Source organism: Coregonus clupeaformis, chromosome 14, assembly GCF_020615455.1.
Source record: "Coregonus clupeaformis isolate EN_2021a chromosome 14, ASM2061545v1, whole genome shotgun sequence".
Classification (NCBI taxonomy): Eukaryota; Metazoa; Chordata; class Actinopteri; order Salmoniformes; family Salmonidae; genus Coregonus; species Coregonus clupeaformis.
In genome coordinates this window covers 30,811,301-30,829,292 of record NC_059205.1, presented here as the reverse complement: position 1 = coordinate 30,829,292, position 17,992 = coordinate 30,811,301, and the positions used below count along the sequence as shown (strand labels likewise).

General features: G+C 44.7%; 1 protein-coding gene across 1 annotated transcript in view; it reads right to left on the bottom strand.

Annotated features, from left to right (window-relative positions):
• Positions 1-12,548: 12,548 nt before the first annotated feature.
• LOC121581023 (kelch-like protein 14) overlaps positions 12,549-17,992 on the bottom strand; it is a 60,384-nt gene continuing 54,940 nt past the window's right edge. Inside the window, exons 8-9 of the mRNA XM_041896330.2 lie at positions 15,500-15,657; positions 12,549-13,894 (exon numbers count right to left, since the gene is read on the bottom strand). Of these exons, the coding sequence (XP_041752264.1) occupies positions 13,754-13,894; positions 15,500-15,657 (299 nt within the window). The 3' untranslated portion in view covers positions 12,549-13,753. The remainder of the gene's footprint in view (positions 13,895-15,499; positions 15,658-17,992) is intronic.

Sequence of the window (17,992 nt, the reverse complement as noted above, 5' to 3'; positions counted from 1 at the left end):
AAGTTTATAGGAAATCTTACACTGTATAAAAGGATGTATAATATAGAAATGGATATCAAGTGGATGAACTCAAACCTTTGACTGGAAGAATAGCATACAGTATTTTATGATCATACTAAATGTGACTAATTGTTAATGTGCTCCAGAACTGCAACAATTAATTGATACAAAACAACATATATACAGTAATATTAGCAAAGACACTATTAAGACTTTCTAGAGTACCATATATAACTGGATTTTTTATGCTAAGGTCAACTATATACAAAGAAACATGCGGCCAGAGCTGCTCTGTGTGTGTGTGTCTGTCATCTTATTTGTACAGGAATTTTGCCCGTCTGTCCTTCTGAGTGGCAAACCTCTCAATGACCCTTTGATTAAAGTCAGGAATGTCCCTGACAAGTTTCTTCTCCATGGAGAGCATGGCCAGAGCGTTCAGGCGATCCTGTGTCATGCTGTTTCTCAGGAAGGTCTTGATCCTTTTCAGTGTAGAGAAGCACCTTTCTGACTCAGCAGTTGTCATGGGTGTGGTGATGAGGATCTTGAGGAGGCTGGCAGTCTCTGTGAAAGTGCTCTGAAGGTTGTTCTCCATGAAGAACTGGTACAGGGGCACTGCACCACTACAAGCCTTGAACTCACTGTTCTCATAGATGAGGGACAGTTCGGTTTTGAGCTTGGCCTTGTTCAACATGGGGTACGCCTCCACGGTTGTTTCAAGCGCTGTATCGGGAACTTCACACTGTGTTGTGGGAACAACTCTCCGTGCAATAGTGTTGCGCTGATGAGGTGCTGGGTGAAGGAGAACCTCTCTTTGGCATGACTCAGGATGGTATCACATACCTGTAAAAGATACATCATCAGCTTTAATTTGCAATTAAGCTATTTTGATGCAAGTGATCCTGACTGACACATGCCTATGTCCAACTCAAGTATATGATTACCAAGGTGCTGATTGTTCAGGGTTTTGGCTACATACTACCAGGCCTGAAAAAAAGTTCTAGGGGAAACACTGACAATTACATCACAACTTACCTCTATAGCCAACCTCTGTTGTTCTCCTGGTCCCAGCATCCTCCGTCGCTTGATGGGCTGTTGCTGCTCGTCAGATGCGCTGTCCCCACACAAAGAGGGAATTGAGGCCCTGGGTCCAAAAAATAAAGTTTAATTTGATAACTTGCAATCAGACTTCTTAACTCACTGTAATTCCCCCTCAACACACAACCAGTGACTTTATATATATATATATATATATATATATATATATATATATATATATATATATATATATATATATATATATAGACAGACAGACAGACAGACAGACAGATAGTGTGTATATACACACAAACTATGTCTAGTAACTGCTTTTAACCTGTGATGTACATAATTAACTGATGTTATTACGTTTTAAAGCCTTTTTCTATTACATTTGTGAGAGGGATGCAACATCATTTTGTTCTGCTGTGCACTTAGCAATAAAGTTAATCTTCAATAACAACTAGGCCTCTTCTAGAAATTGACCTGGTGGACACCTGAATAATTATTACAAACTGTGTAGTACTTTCCTGCATTATTATCAACGTCTGATTGTGTCTTCTCTTTCCTTTTAAAATACTAAAACAAATATAATTGTGACGGCTCTATGATAATCACTCACTTTGATGACCAGACACATTTAGGCTTTTAAACTGTTGTAAGTGAACTATTCATCTTTCTAACAACATCTTTATCAGCCAATAGTAAATATAGTTATTTACCTGATTGTTAGCATGCTGTCTGTGAACCTCTGGACAAGTGCTTTAATGAAGACAGGGTCGATGTTCCTCTTCTGCAGCTGGCTGAAAAGCATGTCCACATTTGGCATGATCTTGTGGAACAGTGCCAGGAAAAAACAGAAAGCCTCGTCTTCGAGCATCCTCACAAAGCCCCCCGCCTCTCTGACAGTCGGGGCATCAAAGTTCCCAGAGTCTCTGATGGTCTGGAAACACGTTAGGAGGTCATCCCTGTACTCGTACACAGTGTTTACAGCGCGACTGTGGAAGTTCCACCGTGTTGTAGAGGCTCTGGGGAGTCTATGCGCAACCACTTCGTCAAGCACGGTGGTTCGCTTGGGAGACCTGGAGAAGAAAGCAGAAAATCCTGCAAGGTCGGAAAAGAAAGTGCCGATCCTGGGGATGCGTGAAGTAGCCTGCTGCATGATGAGGTTCAGCTGATGTGCATAGCAGTGGACGTAGTGCGCATTTTCGTACACATCCACTATTTTACGCTGCACTCCGCCGGTGGCTCCCCCTCATCACACTTGCTCCGTCGTAAGCCTGGGCAATAAGTTTGGCCTTTTGTCCATGTGAGAGTATGGTGCTGAGCCTCTCCAGCAGTGCTGTAGCGATGGTGTCGGGCGGTTGCGTTCTCGATCAAAATGAACTCGAAAAACGCTCTTGGACGTTACTTTTAGCATCGATGTAGCGTATCGCAAGCACCAACTGGCAGTGGGTGGAAAGCGTCAGTCGTCTCGTCAGCTTGAATGGCGATAAAATCAGCACTCTTTACTTCCTCCAGGATGTAATCCTTAAGCACTGACAGCATACAGTCCAACAGCTCGTTCTGTATCGTCTTTGACGTGCCCTTAAAAACGGTAGCTGTCTTCAGGTGCTCCTCCAGCACACTGTCGAGGGAGGCAACAAAATCCACTAAGCCCCGGAAAATGCCGGGGTTGTCCGAGGAGTCAGTCTCCTCGTGCCCACGCAAGGCCAACTCAAAAGCCCCACAGAACTTCACACAATCGATAATTTTGGATAGAATGTGCCTGTTTTTATCCACCTCCTCATTGTGTTTCCTCACCGCAATCCTGTGGCCGTCATCCAGCTGCGTAGCAATGTTCACCCTTCCTAATACAGCTAGCTTTACAGAGTTGTCCATGTGTGCCCTGGTGTTCTCATGTTTCTTTACCTTCTCTGACAGGTGCTTCATATCCCTCACTCCGGTACCTGTCCATGCTGAATCTGACCCCGTCGTTTTAAAAGCAAGCACGGAAAGCAAAATAAAGCATTAGCATCAGTGCACCCAGCTAGCCAAGCCTTCCTGGTGTACCAGCTACGGGAGAAGCCGCGCATATACTGCTTCCCTTTCTCGCTAGCCTGCTGTCTGATTGAGAGGTCAGGTTGATCTGGGCCCAGCTCTTTCACCCGAACTTTCTCTGACAAAGTTCTCCTCTCAAACGGATCTTGGAGGAGAGATTTCACCGAGTTAGGGTTGGGTCTTGGAGGAGTAACGTTTGCGCTCACCATTGTCGTCTAGTAAAAATGGCGCCACTGGAGCCCGGTCCTTATTTTATCAGGGGCGAGCTTGGGCGATAAAATAATCGCCCTCCTTGGATTCGAATTAAAATCGCTGATTAGCTACATTTTATGTCATACATTCATATCTTAAATTAGCAATTGGCTTAACTGCTACGTAGACCCGCCTCCTCGGGGCACTTTCTGTATCGCCCAGAGCTGACGAGGCGTTTGACAGGCAGAGGAAAGGTTGCGAATATGATTTTCTATCATATCTTACACATATTACTGTGTGCATTCCATATTTCAAACACACAAATATTGACATACTGATGTTTTTATTATTATTATTATTATTATTTTATTTTTTTAATTTTTTATTTTTTTATAATTTTATTTAAGGGGGCGGCGCCCTAGCGCCCTCTATCGGCCAGCCGCCACTGATTTCTTTGTGATTTTTTGGGAGGACATTGAGGTTGGTGATGTGCCTATTGATTTTTATTGAATGTGACTTGTAGATGCCTTCCTCTCACCCTGTCAGAGCCTAAAATGTGAGCTTGTTTTGCCCTGTTCATTATTTTGTTTACACTTACATTGTTTAAAAAAATAAAGCATTGTAAACTTTCATTTTGGTCCAATGGATGGTAAGTCTGTGGCCATGACTGTCTGTGAGTGTGAGTGGTTGCATTTGAGTGCTTCCCTAAAAGCTGCCTGGATTTAAACAAACATCTTCTCTTTTCAGAAAGTGAAAAGCTCAATTAATAGGGATGGAATAGTAAAGTACATTTTTTTATCTCTTCGAATATTATAGGCTGCAGCTCAGCTTCAGAATGTCATAGAGAGGAATCAACATATCCCCATATGCATCGGAGTCACGTCTTTCGCAGGCATTTTAAAGCTTGTTTCTACAATAAGTTAAGGATTGTTATAGAACGCTTTACTCTATCACAGTGTCAAGGCATATGAACTAACAGGTTATAGAGCAAACAACGCAGTTATCACAAGACATAGGTTGTAATATGGCTTTTTCCCCTGGCTTGGATTCCCCAGTGATTTTACCCACGCACCGCTACTGTTTTCAAGACATTTGCATATTTTCACTTTGTCATTATGGGGTATTGTGTGTAGATGGGTGAGAGAAAAAAATCAATTCAATCAATGTTGAATTCAGGCAGTAACACAACACTATGTGGAATACGTCAAGGGGTATGAATATTTCTGACGGCACTCCTGTACATCTCCACCTCTGGACCCTCCTGTGAGGGTAAGTGCCAGTGTTTGTACTAGTCAGTCTAATGTGCTTAGATTGGGCCATCCTGAAGCTAAGACCAATGTCATAACATGTGTGGGTGATTGACACTTTCCTTCCATCTTTGTATCCACAGAAGTAACCCCTGTGTTTATGAGCAGACTCGCTCATAGCAGTGAGGCTGGGACCATGACGGAGGAGAGATCAGAGGCCAGCTCCCTGTGCCCAGTGGTTGTCTCTGAGCACAGCCTCTTTCCCAAGGACCAATGTGGTTCTCCTCCTGTGATGGATATTAATGTGGTGAGTTTAATGCAACGGGGTGTATTGTTATTCTATCATAAGGAAACTATTTGTATGGTAAAGACAGGGGTTTCACTTTTTCTCTGCGGTGGGCCCTCTTGTCTGTCTGTCTGTCTATCTATCTGCCTGCCTGTCTGTTTGCCTGTCTGTCTTTCTGTCGAAATTGAGCTCAGGTGCATCCTGTTTCCATTGATCATCCTTGAGATGCTTCTACAACTTGATTGGAGTCCACCTGTGGTAAATTCAATTGATTGGACATGATTTGGAAAGGCACACACCTATCTATATAAGGTCCCACGGTTGACAGTGCATGTCAGAGCAATAACCAAGTCATGAGGTCGAAGAAACTGTCCGTAGAGCTCCGAGACAGGATTGTGTCGAGGCACAGATCTGGGGAACGGTACCAAAACATTTCTGCAGCATTGAAAGGTCCCCAAGAACGCAGTGGCCTCCATCATTTTTAAATGGAAGAAGTTTGGAACCACCAAGACTCTTCCTAGAGCTAGCCGCTCGGCCAAACTGAGCAATCGGGGGAGAAGGGCCTTGGTCAGGGAGGTGACCAAGAACCCGATTGTCACTCTGACAGAGCTCCAGAGTTCCTCTATGGAGATGGGAGAACCTTCCAGGTGGACAACCATCTCTGCAGAACTCCACCAATCAAGCCTTTATGGTAGAGTGGCCAGACGGAAGCCACTCCTCAATAAAAGGCACATGACAGCCCGCTTGGAGTTTGCCTAAAGGCACCTAAAGGACTCTCACACCATGAGAAACAAGATTCTCTGGTCTGATGAAACCAAGATTGAACTCTTTGACCTGAATGCCAAGCGTCACGTCTGGAGGAAACCTGGCACCATCCCTATGGTGAAGCATGGTGGTGGCAGCATCGTGCTGTGGGGATGTTTTCAGCTGCAGGGACTGGGAGACTAGTCAGGAGCGAGGGAAAGATGAACGGAGCAAAGTACAGAGAGATCCTTGATGAAAACCTGCTCCAGAGCACTCAGGACCTTAGACTGGGGTGAAGGCTCACCTTCCAATAGGACAACGACCCTAAGCACACAGCCAATACAACACAGGAGTGGCTTCAGGGCAAGTCTCTGAATGTCCTTGAGTGGCCCTGCCAGAGCCCGAACATGATCTAACATCTCTAGAGAGACCTGAAAACACGCTCCCCATCCAACCTGACAGAGCTTGAGAGGATCTGCAGAGAAGAATGGGAGAAACTCCCCAAATACAGGTGTGCCAAGCTTGTAGCGTCATACCCAACAAGACTTGAGGCTGTAATCGCTGCCAAAGGTGCTTCTGTTTTTTATTTTTAATACATTTGCAAAAATGTTTAAAAACCAGTTTTTGCTTCGTCATTATGGGTATTGTGTGTTTATTGATGAGGGGGGGGGGGAAACTATTGAATCAATTTTAGAATAAGGCTGTCACGTAACAAAATGTGGAAAAAGTCAAGGGGTCTGAATACTTTCCGAATGCACTGTAAATAGTGTTGGACCACGTCACACACTGCCACTGTAGAACTGTAGTAAGCTTAGAGCTATCTCATTGGCTGTCCCTCTTATCATTCACTCTCAGGCGAGTGCAGATTATGTTAGTGAGGTGAAGGAGGAGGTGTCATCAGAGGAGAGTATACAGGAGGAAATAGAGGAGGACATTGTCAAGGAGGAAGATAAGGAGAAGGTAAAGAAGGAGAGTGCCGTGGAGGAGAGGGAGGTGGAGAAGGAAGGAGAGTTTGAGGAAGAGAAGGAGGACGAGACCACCAAGCCTGACATCCTCTAGTAGGTTGACGTTCTCTGTAGGGTTCCTTCCCACTTTATGCAGACAAGACTCCTACTGTGCTATTCTGAGAGTGTTTGCTTGAAGACTGTTTTGTTTCTTCCTGTTTTGCAGTGTCCTCGGCTGAGGACAAGGAGCAGGACAGACACTCCACCACTGAGGCCATCATCATCAGCCTTGAGGAGCAGCTGCAGGTAAACTGAGCTGGACCACACTGCGAACAAATCTCAGCTATCTCTTGTTCTGTGTAAAACTGTAGTTAGCTTAGAAGTTCTCTCATGGGTTTCTAATTTCCTCTCAGGCGAGTGCAGATGCTGTTAGTGAGGTTAAAGAGGTGGAGAAGGAGAAGAAGGTGTCGTCGGATGAGGAGAAGGAGGAAGAGGTAAAAGAGTAACTTTTATTATTTACTTATAGGTAATGTCCTGTTACTGTGGGTAACTGAATGTGTCTATCACCAAGCTGAGGCTGAGTATGAGGAGGACTTTCAGTCCTCTGTGGAGAGTGAGAGTAAGGAGAGCACAGCTCCAGCACGAACAGCACGGGCAGGCACTCACCATCTCCTCCTGAGCAGAGCACACGCCAGGTGAGTTATCCCTTCATATTGGTTGATGTTTTTGGATGCTTTTGTATTGTCCATGTCTTGAGAAGTTCCTTTTTGAAGTCTCCAGTACAGTCTCCTACTAGAACTATTCCCTGTTCCACACTCTGTCCAGACACAGGCCACAGTCCAGCCAAAGAGGTGAAAAAGACCAAACCTCGAGATGAGCTCGATGAGCTTCTGGACTCGCTTGGGGACGAGTGGTTCGATTATGATTTTGGCCTCAGCGGGGCAAAAAAAAGCAGCCCAGTAAGCTGCAGCAGCCACTGGCCAAGGCAGTGGAAACCAGCAGCTCCAGGCTGAAGCAGGTGGCAAAAGAGCCTGCCAAAGAACCAAACAAGCCCAAGCCCAAGCCTAAGCCAAAGAAGGCTAAGATCCCTATGGTGGTGGCCCACACAGTGCCTGAGGTGACCAGACTCATTGTTTGTGTGGTTTTGAGTGACCCTCCTATGTCTCTGTTTTTGACCTCAGCTGGGAGATCCTAAAGGACATCTTCCCAGAAGGAAAAGTTAAGAGGCTGCCATGGAAGAAGCCTGAGGTCAGACACCACACCTACAAGTGCAACCTCAGCTTCGATAATATGGCAGAGGTTCAGGTGAGACATAAGCAGGATTTGTGGAGTCAAGTCTTGGTGTGTGTTTCTGTATGGGTGTGTGTCCGTGCGTGCATGCATGTTTATTAACACTGCTTGTGAGGTTTTAAAGGCCTATGGCTACAAGAAGGTAGAGGTGGACCTAACCAAGAAGTTTGGCCAGACCTTCGCAAAACAAGCTTCAAGCGGAGGAAGCTGGACAGCGTAGTCCACATTCTGGTAAGCTTTTTACAAGTGTGTTGTCATTGTCCAAAATTGACACACACACTCACACACTGCTGGACCTAATATATCCTGTTGGGCTCTTTCTGCATCAGGAGATGCAAGAGGAGTTGGCCATAAAAATCAGGATGGCCGCAAGCCTCTTTGAATACCTGCTGGAGGACACTATTGGTGTCCTCAACTCCATCAAATAAATAAATACATATATTTATATACTGTATATCTGCTACTTGTGTTTTTTGTATACTCTGACTCTGAAGGTTGTCAGTGGTCTTTCAGAATTCACCCCTGTAACCTCAGAGGTTCAGATGAGGCATAAGCAGGATTTGTGGAGTCAAGTCTTGCTGTGTGTGTGTGTGTGTGTGTGTGTGTCTATGGATTTCACATGACTGGGAATACAGATATGCATCTGTTGGTCACAGATACCTTGAAAAAAAGGTAGGGGCATGGATCAGAAAACCAGTCAGTATCTGGTGTGACCGCCATTTGCCTCATGCAGTGCGAAACATCTCCTTCGCATAGAGTTGATCAGGCTGTTGATTGTGGCCTGTGGAGTGTTGTCCCACTCCTCTTCAATGGCTGTGCGAAGTTGCTGGAAATTGGCGGGAACTGGAACGCGCTGTCATACACGTCGATCCAGAGCACCCCAAACATGCTCAAGGGGTGAAATGTCTGAGTATGCAGGTCATGGAAAAACTGGGACGTTTTAAGCTTACAGGAATTGTGTACAGATCCTTGCGACATGGGGCTGTGCATTATCATGTTGTAACATTAGGTAATGGCGGCGGATGAATGGCACGACAATCGGCCGGCCTCAGGATCTCATCACGGTACCTCTGTGCATTCAAATTACCATCGATAAAATGCAATTGTGTTTGTTGTCCATAGCTTATATCTGCCCATACCATAACCCCACTGCCACCATGGGGCACTCTGTTCACAATGTTGAAATCAGCAAACCTCCCGCCCACACGACGCCATACACGTGGTCTGCGGTTGTGAGGCCAGTTGGACGTACTGCCAAATTCTCTAAAATGACAGTAGAGAAATGAACATTCAATTTTCTGGCAACAGCGCTGGTTGACATTCCTGCAGTCAGCATGCCAATTCCATGCTCCCTCAAAACTTTAGACATCTGTGGCATTGTGTTGTGTGACAAAACTGCCCATTTTAGAGTGGCCTTTTATTGTCCCCATCGCAAGGTGCACCTGTGTAATGATCATGCTGTTTAATCAGCTTCTTGATATGCCACACTTGTCAGGTGGATGGATTATCTTGGCAAAAGAGAAATGCTCACTAAAAGGGAGAAATAAATAAGCTTTTTGTGGTTATGGAAAATGTCTGGGATCTTTTATTTCAGCTCATGAAACATGGGACCAACACTTTACATGTTACATTTATATTTTTGTTCAGTATACATACTGTCACCCTTGATGACCATAAAACATGCAGGGTCAATAATGCTGCGGGGTTGCTTTGCAGCCTCTGGTACTGGGGACCTTGAATTTGTGCAAGGCATCATAAATCAGCAGTTATCTTGGCCAAAGTATTAGCTCCAGTGTGCCAATAATAGCCATTAACACCCCCCCATTGTTTCTGCAATGTTGAAAATCAAACAACAAGGTGTTTAAAAAAGAAAACTCAAATGTTAACTTAGTTTAGAAGAAATTGTGAATTATTTTGGAAAAGTGCAAGGGTGCCAATATATTAGGCTGCAACTGTATTTCAGCTGCTTGTGTTTTTTGGTATACTCTGAGCATGAAGGATGTCAGTGTCATGACTTCCGCCGAGGCTGCCCCCCCTCCTGGTTCGGGCAGGCTTCGGTGTTCGTCGTCACCGGAGTACTAGCTACTGCCGATCCCATTCTCATCACTCCACTTGTCATGTCTTGTCAATCACACACACCTGGTGCTCATTCCCCTAATTAGTATGTGTATAAGTGTTCCCTCTGTTCCCCTTGTCTTTGTGAGTGATTGTTTTGTTGTGAGAGCGTGTAGCTCGGTTGAGCTACAATTCACTGTGTTATTGCCAAGGAGCTGTCTTATCCCAACGCTCGGGCACGCCATCCAAGCGCCGCCCCTGTGCCTTCTTTTCTAAGAAGCTCAGCTCGGCGGGGCAGAACTACGGCGTTGGTGATCGGGAGCTGTTGGCTGTTGTCCGAGCTTTGACGGTATGGATACATTGGCTCGAAGGGGCGAAACACCCTTTCCTCGTCTGGACAGACCACCGTAACCTGGAGTACATTCGGGCAGTGAGGAGGCTGAATCCTCGCCAGGCCAGGTGGGCCCTATTCTTCACCCAGTTTGATTTTACACTGTCATACATTCTGGGTACGAAGAACGTGAAGGCAGACGCACTGTCCTGGCTGTATGACACAGAGGAGAGGCCCAGAGACAACACCCCCATACTCCCGGCCTCATGCATTGTGGCGCCGGTAGTATGGGCAATGGACGCAGATATAGCGCAGGCATTACACACAGATCCATCTCCACCGCAGTGTCCAGCTGGGCTGCAGTACGTGCCTGCGCTTATCCGTGATCGTCTGAACTACTGGGCACACACGTCACCCTCCTCTGGTCATCCAGGTATCGGTCGTACAATGCACTGCCTGACCGAGAAGTACTGGTGGCCTACCTTGGCTAAGGACGTGAGGGTGTATGTTTCCTCATGCTCAGTGTGCGCCCAGAGTAAGGCACCTAGGCACCTCCCAGCGGGTAAGCTACAACAGTTCCACAACGACCATGGTCTCACCTGAGTATTGATTTTCTCACTGATCTTCCCCCCTCCCAAGGTAACACCACGATCCTGGTCGTTGTGGACCGCTTTTCAAAGTCCTGCCGCCTCCTCCCTCTACCCGGTCTCCCCACGGCACCTACAACCTGCAGAGGCTCTGTTTACTCACGTCTTCCGGCACTACGGGGTACCAGAGGATATAGTGTCCGACCGAGGTCCCCAGTTCATGTCTGGGGGTCTCGGTCAGCCTGACCTCTGGTTTTCACCCCGAGAGCAATGGGCAGGTGGAAATGGTGAATCAAGATGTGGGTAGGTTCCTGCGGACCTACTGTCAGGACCGGCCGGGGGAGTGGTCTATGTTCCTGCCATGGGCAGAATATGCTCAGAACTCTCGCCGCCACTCCTCCACTAACCTAACACCCTTCCAATGTGTTTTGGGGTACCAACCGGTCCTGGCACCATGGCACCAGAGCCAGACCGAGGCTCCCGCGGTGGATGACTGGTTTCGGCGCGCGGAGGAGACTTGGGACGCTGCCCACGTTCGCCTCCAGCGCGCCGTGCATCGTCAGAAGGCCAACGCTGACCGCAGGGAGGCCCCGGTGTTCGTACCGGGGGATCGGGTCTGGCTCTCGACCCGGAATCTGCCCTGCCGAAAGCTGAGCCCGCGCTTTGTGGGGCCGTTTAAAGTCCTGAGGAGAATAAACGAGGTGACATACAGGTTGTTACTCCCCCCTGATTACCGTATTAACCCCTCGTTTCATGTGTCTCTCCTCAGGCCGGTGGTAGCTGGTCCACTCCAGGAGTCTGAGGTACGGGAGGTTCCTCCACCTCCTCTGGACATTGAGGGGGCCCCGGCGTACTCGGTCCATTCCATCCTGGATTCGAGGTGTCGGGTGGGGGGCCTTCAGTATCTCGTGGAGTGGGAGGGGTACGGTCCGGAGGAACGGTGCTGGGTCCCAAGGCGGGACATCCTCGATCCCTCCCTGTTGAGGGATTTCCACTGTCGCCATCTGACTCGCCCTGCTCCGCGTCCTCCTGGCCGTCCCCGCTGGAGCCGCGCGCAAGGGGGGGTGTACTGTACTGTACTGTACTGTCACGACTTCCGCCGAGGCTGCCCCCCTCCTGGTTCGGGCAGGCTTCGGCGTTCGTCGTCACCTGAGTACTAGCTACTGCCGATCCCATTCTCATCACTCCACTTGTCATGTCTTGTCAATCACACACACCTGGTGCTCAGTCCCCTAATTAGTATGTGTATAAGTGTTCCCCTTGTCTTTGTGACTGATTGTTTTGTTGTGAGAGCGTGTAGCTCGGTTGAGCTACATTTCACTGTGTTATTGCCAAGGTGGATGTTTTCCCTTGTACAGTTTCGTTTGACGCTTGGGGCGTTTGATTTATGCAAACGGATTAAACTCTGGACTTCGGTATTTTACCTCCTGCGCCTGACTCCTTCTTTCACACCTTGTCAGTCAGACTTTCAGAGCTCTTTTCTGCAGTTTTCCACCTTTTATAGTGGTTATTTAAGGCATTCACTCGGCATCATCCAAACTCAATTCACCCCTGTAATGCAGATTTATCTATATCACCTCTCGAGAAGATGCAGTACTACTTGATAGTTAATACATTCAAGAAATGTCTTAATGGCTTCCTTGTTTGAATGGATCTGTGAATGTCCTTGTATACTGGAAGTTCAATGTAAAGTGAGGGTCTGTTGACTGGAAATATTTGCAGTACCTGAAACAAGCTGCAGAGACTGTTGTAATTGTGAAGTTTCCTTTTTATTTTAATATTCTAAAATGCAAAGGACATAACAGGATTTGAGAATAAATCCCAGGTTGAGTGCACAAAAATGTTCCACTGCAAGCTATTATTTACAAGAAAAAAGTAACATACTGTATCTATATGTAATTCAACAGGTACCAATATTCAGTGTGGACCTTGCACACTTACTTAGACAAAATCGTAGAATGCAGACATGACAGTTGAATTCACTTTTCATCATGTTTCTGAACATAGTATACTAAAGGTAACAACAATTCAACAAACTTTTAGTTTTGTGAACCATTCTTACACACAACTGTTTTTAATGTTCACCATTAGTGCATTGAGGACCACTGTGTGCTTTATCGTAATCTTAATTGGGATATACCCTTTTTGAGGAACTGATCATGTGGTCTCAGGATATAGGCTCTGTTAAACATTAACAGGTAACATTGAACATAAAACAACAGAAAACCTACCTTATCACTCAGTTAAAATTGCTACCCATGTATACCAATGGCTAGCAATGAATAATAATCATTTGATTGTACCATCCTTAAATAATCATATCAGTTTTTAGTGCCGTTTTTACAAAGATCAGAATCGATGTTGAATGTAAAAATTGTTCTAGCTTGCAGCTTAAAGAATGATTAATTTGCTGCAGATGAACAGTTAGTCTCTGGTTAATAATATACTGTACACAGAATCATGATTTGGTTGAAAAAAGATGAGCATATTAACCAGAGCTCAGTTTCAGTGTGATTTGGTCGACAGACAGGTTTTTCCAGTGTCAATTATTTTTAACAGCACTGCGTTCTGTTTTGATTGATGTCTCCTACTAATAACAAGATACAAATTGATTTTTTTAAAGCTATAACAATTCAGTTCAACACTATGCGTGCTATATCAAGATAAGCCAAAAACACTTACTATCGATTAAAGAAAAAATCTGATATGAAATGTGACTATTGTCTGGAAGAAGTTCAACACAGATGGGGGTTTAAATACATGAAATACATGATTACTCACTTTTTCAAACCTTCAGTAGGCAATAATAACGAAAGTGCTCTTTTGTCAAACCTGTAAAAAAATAATTTATACACATCCCATCGGCTGATTGGAGTACTTCATCACAAAATTGGTTTACAAATGTTCGTTTATCGATGGTCCTTTTCCCCATCACTCCATCCCCCCATCCTCTTCCTCACCTATTTTCCTCATCCTCATCCTGCTCTGTACCTAGTGATGTGTTATTTGTTGAAGGGCAGACAGGCAGGCAGTGTGACAGTGGAGCAGGATGGGCCTGCTAAGGGCTCGGCCACCTCTCCCTCCAGCTCTGTCCAGGTCCCCTTCTCTGGGCTGTAGCAGATTGTGGAAGACTTGTAGGCTCCCTGCAATATAATAATATTAACAATAATAATTTATTCACTGTTGATAGCGATATTCATTACATAAAGATATCTCAAAGCGCTGTTAAGCAACAACAACAACAACATCATTAATCTTTATGATTAGATCAACGGTCATGAGACTGAAGGTTGAGAAAGTTCATGGCTTGATTTTATACAGTACCAGTCAAAAGTTTGGACACATCTACTCAATCCAGGGTTTTTCTTTATTTTTACTATTTTCTACATTGTAGAATAATAGGGAAGACATCAAAACTATGAAATATGGCAAGAACAGCTCAAATAAGCAAAGAGAAACGACAGTCCATCATTAATTTAAGACATGAAGGTCAGTCAATCCGGCAAATTTCAAGAACTTTGAAAGTTTCTTAAATTGCAGTCGTAAAAACCATCAAGCGCTATGATGAAATTGGCTCTCATGAGGACCGCCACAGGAAAGGAAGACCCAGATTTACCTCCGCTGAAGAGGATAAGTTCATTAGTTACCAGCCTCAGAAATTGCAGCCCAAATAAATGCTTCACAGAGTTCAAGTAACAGACGCATCTCAACATCAACTGTTCAGAGGAGACTGCGTAAATCAGGCCTTCATGGTCGAATTGCTGCAAAGAAACCACTACTAAAGGACACCAATAAGAAGAAGAGACTTGCTTGGCCCAAGAAACACGAGCAATGGACATTAGACCGGTGGAAATCTGTCCTTTGGTCTGATGAGTTCAAATGTGAGATTATTGGTTCCAACCGCCATGGCTTTGTGAGATGCAGAGTAGGTGAATGGATGATCTCCGCATGTGTGGTTCCCACCGTGAAGCATGGAGGAGGAGGTGTGATGGTGTGGGGGTGCTTTGCTGGGGACACTGTCAGTGATTTATTTAGAATTCAAGGCACACTTAACCAGCATGGCTACCACAGCATTCTGCAGCGATACGTAAATGAATCACTAAACACATGAAATTAATAATAATCTTCAAAAAACAAGTTTGTCAAAGCAACAAAATAACTAAAGCTTTACAATGATGGTGAAACTTGGAGACATTTTTGTATTAAGTGGGTTGAAAACTTCCCTTTAAGTGATACAGGGTTGATGGAGGGACATGTCAAAATGCAAAAAAATAAATCAGATTTATTGAATTATCCATGTGGTCTATATTAAAGGGCACTTAATTTAAATGGATACTTTGGGATTTTGGCAATGACGCCCTTTATCTACTTCCTCAGAGTCAGTTTAACTCATGGATACCATTTTTATGTCTCTGTGTCCAGTATGAAGGAAGTTAAAGGTAGTTTCTCGACCCAATGCTAACTAGCGTTTGCACAATGACTGGAAGTCTATGGGTATCTACTAGCAGATACCCATGGACTTCCAGTCATTGTGCTAACGTTAGGGAAGTAGATAAAGGACCTCATTGCCAAAATCCCAAAATATCCCACTAATATAACAGGTTTTTAAAATGCAATATTGCTGCACAATTTCTACTTAAAATATTAAAGGGACGCAAAAGGCACTCTTTTCGTGAAACGACCTACCTAGGATTGCCGTGAATGTAGTGAATGAATAACATCAAGCTGATAGTGAGATGCGTCTTTACCATGCTCCAGCTGTATCCACCCACTAGGAAGATACTGTCGTCCAGGATGCAACAGCCGGGGCCACTGCGGCCCTCCAGGATGGGCGTCTGGAGGATGTTCCACTGGTCCGCTTTGGGGTCATAACACTCCACCAGCATCACATCCAAGTGAGAGAACCCTGAGCACAAAATAACAGTTAATGATACATGTGATTGTAAAGGGGATTTTCAAGGTGAATAAAAAAGAAGAGCATTCGCAGATAAAGTCAATCAAAATCGATTTGGTTTAATACAAGTTGCAACCTCAGCACAGAAGAAATGTCTAACGGGCCTTTTCTGAGAAGGCACTTATATTAATCACACCGCACTTAATGTTCTGTAAACACCAGCCCGAGAGGCTTGTAGGAAGTCACAACATCAGCTGCTACAGAATCACTTAGTGTCACAGATATATTATCAGTGTGCCCTCGACTCAACATGGCATCAAACTTCAACCATAACATTCAACACCAGCAGACATTTGATACTGGCAGTTAAACAGGTCAAAGGTAGGAACATCAGTACTTAGTTACAACAGATAATTGTAGACTAAGAAGAGAAAAATCAAATACAATTTGATTTGTCACATGCTTCGTAAACAACAGTGAAATGCTTACTTATGATATGTACTTTCTAACACTGCAGAGAGAAAAATAGAAAAATAATAGAAAGATAATAACACAAGGAATAAATACACAATGAGTAACGATAACTTGGCTATATACACTGGGTACCAGTACCGAGTTGATGTGTATGGGGTATGTGGTAATTGAGGTAGATATGTACAGTGGGGGAAAAAAAAGTATTTAGTCAGCCACCAATTGTGCAAGTTCTCCCACTTAAAAAGATGAGAGAGGCCTGTAATTTTCATCATAGGTACACGTCAACTATGACAGACAAACTGAGGAAAAAAATCCAGAAAATCACATTGTAGGATTTTTAATGAATTTATTTGCAAATTATGGTGGAAAATAAGTATTTGATCAATAACAAAAGTTTCTCAATACTTTGTTACATACCATTTGTTGGCAATGACACAGGTCAAACGTTTTCTGTAAGTCTTCACAAGGTTTTCACACACTGTTGCTGGTATTTTGGCCCATTCCTCCATGCAGATCTCCTCTAGAGCAGTGATGTTTTGGGGCTGTCGCTGGGCAACACGGACTTTCAACTCCCTCCAAATATTTTCTATGGGGTTGAGATCTGGAGACTGGCTAGGCCACTCCAGGACCTTGAAATGCTTCTTACGAAGCCACTCCTTCGTTGCCCGGGCGGTGTGTTTGGGATCATTGTCATGCTGAAAGACCCAGCCACGTTTCATCTTCAATGCCCTTGCTGATGGAAGGAGGTTTTCACTCAAAATCTCACGATACATGGCCCCATTAATTATTTCCTTTACACGGATCAGTCGTCCTGGTCCCTTTGCAGAAAAACAGCCCCAAAGCATGATGTTTCCACCCCCATGCTTCACAGTAGGTATGGTGTTCTTTGGATGCAACTCAGCATTCTTTGTCCTCCAAACACGACGAGTTGAGTTTTTACCAAAAAGTTATATTTTGGTTTCATCTGACTAAATGACATTCTCCCAATCCTCTTCTGGATCATCCAAATGCACTCTAGCAAACTTCAGATGGGCCTGGACATGTACTGGCTTAAGCAGGGGGACATGGCTGGCACTGCAGGATTTGAGTCCCTGGCGGCGTAGTGTGTTACTGATGGTAGGCTTTGTTACTTTGGTCCCAGCTCTCTGCAGGTCATTCACTAGGTCCCCCCGTGTGGTTCTGGGATTTTTGCTCACCGTTCTTGTGATCATTTTGACCCCACGGGGTGAGATCTTGCGTGGAGCCCCAGATCGAGGGAGATTATCAGTGGTCTTGTATGTCTTCCATTTCCTAATAATTGCTCCAACATTTGATTTCTTCAAACCAAGCTGCTTACCTATTGCAGATTCAGTCTTCCCAGCCTGGTGCAGGTCTACAATTTTGTTTCTGGTGTCCTTTGACAGCTCTTTGGTCTTGGCCATAGTGGAGTTTGGAGTGTGACTGTTTGAGGTTGTGGACAGGTGTCTTTTATACTGATAACAAGTTCAAACAGGTGCCATTAATACAGGTAACGAGTGGAGGACAGAGGAGCCTCTTAAAGAAGAAGTTACAGGTCTGTGAGAGCCAGAAATCTTGCTTGTTTGTAGGTGACCAAATACTTATTTTCCACCATAATTTGCAAATAAATTCATTAAAAATCCTACAATGTGATTTTCTGGAGAAAAAAAATCTCAATTTGTCTGTCATAGTTGACGTGTACCTATGATGAAAATTACAGGCCTCTCTCATCTTTTTAAGTGGGAGAACTTGCACAATTGGTGGCTGACTAAATACTTTTTTCCCCCACTGTACATTATCTCCCAGACTCATGGATAGAAAGTTTGGAGCATAGCATAAGGTAACCAGTCCATCCAGTATGCATAATAATACAGTC